General features: G+C 35.5%; 2 protein-coding genes across 2 annotated transcripts; both read left to right on the top strand.

Moving 5' to 3' along the window:
* The first annotated feature begins 290 nt into the window (after positions 1-290).
* Positions 291-5,925, top strand: LOC104886234 (ethylene-responsive transcription factor ERF027). Its single transcript, XM_010670705.4, has 2 exons — positions 291-599; positions 5,117-5,925. The coding sequence occupies exons 1-2, from the start codon at positions 525-527 to the stop codon at positions 5,744-5,746; spliced, it is 705 nt and encodes a 234-aa protein (XP_010669007.2). The 5' UTR covers positions 291-524; the 3' UTR covers positions 5,747-5,925.
* Positions 1,009-3,186, top strand: LOC104892347 (protein ALP1-like). The gene is made up of 3 exons (XM_019249439.3): positions 1,009-1,734; positions 1,832-2,545; positions 2,627-3,186. The coding sequence occupies exons 2-3, from the start codon at positions 2,101-2,103 to the stop codon at positions 3,079-3,081; spliced, it is 900 nt and encodes a 299-aa protein (XP_019104984.3). The 5' UTR covers positions 1,009-1,734; positions 1,832-2,100; the 3' UTR covers positions 3,082-3,186.
* Positions 5,926-6,987: the final 1,062 nt, after the last annotated feature.

The raw sequence follows: 6,987 nt of genomic DNA, 5'->3' as shown, positions 1-6,987 counted from the left end.
CCCTACCGAGTGAGCACACAATTAGATACAGTTGACCCACCACTTAAAAGACGATTAAGAAAAATAAATCTCACAAACACAGAACGAAATAACAAGAAGGTTGTTTCCCTTTGATTAGACCTAAAGGTGGTGATGGGTGACAGGAGTTTTCATAGTAGTAAATCTATTTCGCGCTTAATCCGTGTACTTTTTATTGCTAGCTAATTTAACGTACGTCCGACATTAAACCCTAGAAAAATCCCCTAATTTGCAATACCACAGCCAGCTAATTAATTAGTTTACTCGCTCAATCTACCATGCAAAAATCAAACATCAAAATAATAAAAACATGAATTCAACGTTACCCTTTTCCTTTTTCATTCGTCCTTCATCATGATCTCTAATCCGCGAGTTTGCCACGTTTTGACCACTTATCTTTTAAGGTTTATAAATTCCTAGTACTAGTAATAACTTTCTTTTTATAGGTCACATTCAAACAAGTCACTATTATTTGTAGGTTGTACTCGTACAAAAAATTTACTTATATGGCTGACAAACCTGAATCCAGCAACGTAACCAAACAACTAAATCAACCACCTTCACTCCCTCAATTGCCATTACTTTCTATTTCAATTCCTCAATCAGACACTTAGGCTCCGTTTGGTAGGGCGTAAAAGGTTTTCACTGAAAACAGTTTTCCCCATTTTCCATTGTTTGGTATGGGCTGGAAAATTGGGCTGTAAAATAAGGCTGTAAAACAGTTTTACATCATAATGAAAACATTTTCCCCCAAAATTGGGAGGAAAACGTTTTACATTCTCTCGACAAACATATGACTTTCTCTCTCATCTATACTCACTGCTCACCTCTCCCTCTCATCTATAGTCACTGCTCACCTCTCCCTCTCATCTACACTTTCTCTCTCATCAAACTGGTAAATTTCACGCCATTTTGAAGCAGATTCTCTCAATACGGTTTTTGTTTTGTCGAATTTGGTACATTCTAATCTCTATTTTCCTCTTATAAATTTCGGTATTTAGGATTTTTAGGATTCGAATTTGTTACATATTTTTTCTGCAATATTCGATTATTTTTAGGGTTTGTTTGCTGAAATCTTTGATTGTTTTTATGGTTCTTTTTGCACGAAATCCGATTATTTTAAGGATATGTTTTGCTGCAAATTTGTTTGATTTAGTTTAGGTTAATAAGTCCAATTATTTCTAGGGTTTTGATTATTTGATATAGTTTAATTTTGAGGTGAGATTTTAGTGAAATTCGATCAGTGTTTTAGGGAGATCAGTTGTGTACTGGAGTTTTAGAGGTTTTTATGACATTGTATAAGCTCTAATTGATCAGTTTTTGTGTTTTTGATGTGTAAGTTTCTGACCTGCAGACTTATTTTCGTGTTCTGTTTTTATGTTTATTTTCGTTGTCTGATTTGTCTCTTCATTTTGATGATCTTTTGATATTGTTGTCAAATTGTGTTACTGTTGTTTTCATTTATTAGCTGACATTTTTAACCATTATGAGTGTTGTTGTTGGGCTACTTTCCTACTTTGGTTTATGACTACGATTGGTGCTGGTTTGATATGGTATCTGAAATTGTTGTGCTAGTTTTTTTTTTGGATTGTATTCGTTTATAAGTTTAGATTTTCATTTTTATGTAATATTGTTTGTCTTCATGTTAACTTTTCTTTCTGGTTTGTCTTAAGTTAGGAAACTATAATGGAGTCAAACGATGTTCAAAAGTCTCAGGTAATAATCTATTTTGCCCATTAATAATTTGTTATAGGTTTCTGTATTCAATAACTAATTTCCTTGATTTTCTTTTTGATTTTTCGAATATTTGTAGATAATCCGTAAAGGCATGATCGTAGGTGTTGTTGCTGCCATTATTGCATCTGTCCTTGCTTTTTTGAAAGTAAATAAATCTAGGACTAGAAGACCTAAAATAATTAGGCAACCTTATGTTAATAGGGATAGCTTGAGGGAGGCTAATATCGATAGTGTTTTATATTGTGGTGATAGTCATTGTCTTGGGCAGATTCGTATGAGACCTAGTGCTTTTTATAGCTTATGTAATATTTTAGTTGAAAAGGGCTTTTGTCGGAAAGCAAGCAAATGAGCGTCAAGGAACAAGTATTACTTTTTCTATATGTGTTGGGTCATAATGTGAGATTTCGGGATGTTGGGGGAAGATTTTTTCGATCTACATGGACTATACATTGCTACTTCCATATTGTGCTCCAAGCAATCCTTCGATTGTACCCATATGTCGTGAAACCACCAGCAACTGACTTGCAACCAGAAATTCAGAACAATTCTAGATTTTTTCCTTGGTTTGAAGACTTCATAGGAGCTATAGATGGGACCCATGTACGTGCATCTGTTCCTCTTGATATGCAAGAGAGATTTCGGGGAAGAAAGGATAAGACAACACAAAATGTTCTAGCAGCTGTTGATTTTGATCTAAAGTTCACATATGTCCTTGCTGGTTGGGAGGGTTCCGCTCACGATTCAAGGGTTTTGGGTGATGCACTTAAAAAGGGGTTTAACGTTCCCGAAGGTAAAATATTTTCTTATTGGCAGTAATGATCTAAAGTTCACTTGAGTTGAATAAAATATTAATGATAATTTACGGATGTAGGGAAATACTATCTTGCCGACGCTGGGTATGGGGATCGTAAAGGTTTTATGCCTCCATTTAGACGTGTTCGTTACCACTTGAAAGAATATGCCAACAACCCTCCTGAGAATGAACGAGAATTATTCAATCTGCGCCATTCTTCACTCAGAATGTGTATAGAGAGGGCGTTTGGAGTTTTGAAAAAGAGATTTCGTGTCTTGGATGCAGAGCCATTTTGGTCATTTGAAACCCAAGTGGATGTGGTTCTGGCTTGTTGTGTAATACATAACTACCTTAGGGGGGTTGATCCAAATGATGAAATTACAAGAGAGGCGGATTTAGAGATTGCATCACAAGATACAAGAACATCACTTTCTAGGAAGGAAGTGCGTGAAGAAACCAAAGAGTGTGTGAAAAAGCGTGATGCCATAGCATTGGCTATGTGGAATTCATACAAAAAGCGTCGAACTAATTAAAATTGTAATTTTTTTATTTCTTAATTTAGTGAAGTTGTATTAGTACTGATTTTGCTCGTTCTTATTATTACAAAAGGCAACATGAGTATTGCTTAATTTGGTGAATTTGTGAATAACATTTCTCTGTTCGTGAAGGATGCTAATAGTAAATGTTTATGCTATATGACTGCATAGAAATTATATAGTTTTGCAATTTTCTCGAAATGTTTATTCAGGTAAAGGAAGAGAAGAAAGCTAATTTTCGTTGGACAAAACCAATGTCTAAGGAGTTATTGGAATTTCTTGCTGAAGAAGTGAGGAAAGGAAAGCGGCCAAATAACACTTTCAGGACCAGCTCCTTTATAGCTGCTGCAAAGATGATTTCTGAAAAGTTTCACACCACATGTACGGCTGACCATGTTGAGAATCATATGAGGACAGTGAGAAGTAGTTGTGGGAATTATTTCTCAAGTGCGGGGAAGATCCGGATTTGGTTGGAATGACAATGTAAAGATGGTAACTGCATCTCCAACTACATATGATGCTTATATTCAGGTATGTACCTTTCTTATGTTCAACTATGTAAAAGTAAGGTTCAGCAGAATTGCATTAATTTCAGCACTGATAACTTGATTCATGTGAATGTGAAAATTTTGATGTACTATGTCTTGTAAGAATTGACAAATATTATTACTATTATATCATTGATATTATTTATTTAGTCTAATGACATCTATACTAGTAGTGCTTAAAGGTTAGAAGGGAACTCTTTTGTTCCATATTATCTTGTCATCTTGTGGACTGTACTTTGGTATGGAAATAAAAAATAGTTGCTGCTCGGCTGTTGCTGTTTCTGTATCAATTTACAATTTTTTCATGAGTGATGACTATGGTATCTTAGAAGGTAACATGGTGGAGTTAGCATTAGTCTGATAACTCAAAACAAAACTTACCAGTTACCAGTGTAGTACACACAATGATACAATACAGTACGGGTCCACTATATTATTGCTGCACTACAAATATCCATCTTATGAATGTGGCATATACTATTGAGCATTGTTTTGCAGTATTGGATGATTGATGTGTGTTAATCTTTTATTTGACAGCAATATCCATCTCATGAGAAATATTTGAACAAAAAAATTGAGATGTATGAGGAGATATCAATAGTAGCGGGCAAGGACATTGCAAGGGGTAATTTTTGCAAGACGTTTGGTGACATTCAGACCTCAAGTGGACACCAAGTACTGTTGAAACCGAGCCTACCAAGTCAGATAGTGCAACTTCTTCCGAGCCTAGGTCTCATAGGAAGAGGTCTCGGGTCGAAGAGGAAGAGGGTGACTTGCAACATATTTCTGCTCAACTCGGAGAAGTTGTCACTGCTCTCAAAAAATTTTCCCAAAACCAACTTGATGTGCAGAAACTTTATGAAGAGATCATGAAAATGGATGATGTCGAAGAAGCCGTTCGTGTTGCTGCTTTTGATCACTTAGTTGAGCGTGAAATGCTTGCTAAGGCTTTCTTGACAAGAGTGAACCTCTTCGCAAGCTGTGGCTCCGAAATTTTGTCAAGTCTCTACTCTGAGTTTTTTTTATTCTACCAACTTTCTGATGAGAATTATATACATAGTATGTGTTTTAGGGTTTTTTTTAATGAACTATTGTTATGCCTAATAGTTTAATTATCTGTTATGGATTGTTCAAATTTTGGACACATTAAAAAATAAGTGTTTGGTTTTTCTAATTATCTTATGTTATTATGTTTGAAATAAAATAAAATATATTGTATTTTTTTGAAAACATATCATATTTCTTCCTCATAATAATTTGGGTAGCAATATGAGAGGAAAAAAAAGAAATACTATACAATAAGGAGTATCCATATTCAATAGGAGTAGTTGATTTTCCATCCAACCAAACAAAGGAAAATGCTTTCCATGGAAAATCATTTTTCATCCAACCAAACAACGGAAAACTTTCATGGAAATGAGTTTTCCATTGTAAATGGTTTTCCATGGAAAACCATTTTCAGTTGAAAACGTTTTACGCCCTACCAAACGGACCCTTATTATCAACCACCACTACCACCACCACCACCCCCGCACCCCGCCATCGGGGGTTCATCGATGTTTTCGGTTTCGCCACCAAAATTCATCGGGTCCCCTACCGGAAAACACCCATTGTACCGTGGAATACGGCCTCGGGGAGGTAAATGGGTGTCCGAGATCAGGGAACCCAAAAAGACTACTAGAATATGGCTAGGTACATGGGCTACAGCTGAAATGGCCGCGGCTGCCTATGATGCCGCGGCCCTTGCCTTGAAGGGTACCGAGGCAATCTTGAACTTCCCTCAAGATGCGCTTCGGTACCCGGTCCCACCCTCTTCATCAGCCGCGGATATCAGGAAAGCCGCGGCTACAGCCGCAGCCATGAAGCAGGATAAAGAAAAGAATAGTAGTACTACTACTAATGCTGATGATTTGGGATTGGAAAGAGTTGGAAAACAAGGGGCGGAAGAAGAATTCATAGACATTGAAGCATTCTTCAATATGCCTAACTTGCTTGTTGATATGGCAGGAGGAATGATGGTTAGCCCGCCTCGAATGAGCTCCACCGATGACCGCGACTCGCCTGAAAATGATGATTGTATTGGCGAAGCTGGGAGCTTATGGAGCTATGATTGATTGTACTATACTACAATGTAAGTTATAAGGCCAGCGTTGCCTTGTTGTTGGTCTGTTTTTGACTATTTTTCCAACTCCTATAAGTGGCAGAGTGTTCTTGCTGCCTGCTGGCATAGTATATTATTAACTCAGCTACTACTCGTTGCTGACACGGCAATTTAAGCAGATTTTCTTACCAAGATCAGTTTCGTTTTATATTTTCTTTTAGTTTGTTTTTTCACCCATTTGCATTTGATGCGGTTACATAAACGTACTTCACTGTAGTCTTGTAGTGTAATCTATATTACTAAATGGATTTGCACCAAGAAATATTCTGATTACTAAATGGGTGTTCTTTTCCTTTGCGTAGAATATCACATGTCAGCGTTGTATGCATCATATGGCGGAATCAATTACAATTTTTCAATCAGATAATTTAAGAATTCTTTTTAGTATAAATCAATTCTTTGAAATTTACCTGATTTTTCATAGTATGTAGATGTGTTGTATTATCAATTACAATGTTTCAATCATATAATTTCTAGAATTCTTTTTAATTTAAATCAATTCTTTGAAATTTACTTGATTTTGTTCGTCGTATAGTGGGTGGGGGCCGCAATCTTGACCGATTTTTGAATTTTTCTAAAATTAAGGTTGAAAATGTAATTTTTCAAAAATAAAATAGTTTAAATTTCTATATTTAATCCCTTTAACAAACTCAAAATTATATCTTAATTTCTTCTAAAATATTTTTCTGATTCAATCCCTAACAATATGCCGTAATCCTTGTATGAAATATAAAAAGATGGGAGGTAGTTAAGATTTTGTTACATACTATTTGTGGATTGTGGTTATCCACGGACAAGCAATTTTTGTTTTAAAAAATTACTTGGTGATAGTTAAAGGGAATTTCCATTTCCGGATAGTAAAGTAATGGTAAGAGATAAAGGAAAGACAAAATCCCTCATTATCGGCTTTTAAACTATATTATTAAGAAGATGCCTTACTTCATTATGGATTGTAGCCAATTACCACATTCCACATTCAAGTTACAGAAGGGAGGACATAAGAAATTACGTGCTGATCAAAGCCTAATGTTTAAATAAAGTTGGATCCCAATTAATTAAAAATATTATTAGTACTAAATGGGAAGCCTAATCATGTCTTATTGGGATTAAATTAATCGTCCTTTTATAAAGGAAATTATTTGGTTCCTTCCATTTAGGGAATAGTTAGTTTGGTTGTTCAAAAGATTAGGGCTT

The sequence above is a fragment of the Beta vulgaris genome, chromosome 5, assembly GCF_026745355.1.
Source record: "Beta vulgaris subsp. vulgaris cultivar EL10 chromosome 5, EL10.2, whole genome shotgun sequence".
NCBI lineage: Eukaryota > Viridiplantae > Streptophyta > Magnoliopsida > Caryophyllales > Amaranthaceae > Beta > Beta vulgaris.
Note: the sequence above shows the minus strand (reverse complement) of the source record. Positions and strands in the feature narration are given on the sequence as shown.

What these genes read in the sequence shown, in the direction of transcription:
- LOC104892347 (XM_019249439.3), top strand. Translation starts at nt 2,101, where the DNA reads ATGAGCGTCAAGGAACAAGTATTACTTTTTCTATATGTGTTGGGTCAT. An exon ending in GGGGTTTAACGTTCCCGAAG is followed by an intron (nt 2,546 to 2,626) that starts GTAAAATATTTT and finishes TTACGGATGTAG; the next exon opens with GGAAATACTATCTTGCCGAC.
- LOC104886234 (XM_010670705.4), top strand. Translation starts at nt 525, where the DNA reads ATGGCTGACAAACCTGAATCCAGCAACGTAACCAAACAACTAAATCAA. An exon ending in CACTCCCTCAATTGCCATTA is followed by an intron (nt 600 to 5,116) that starts CTTTCTATTTCA and finishes TTTACGCCCTAC; the next exon opens with CAAACGGACCCTTATTATCA.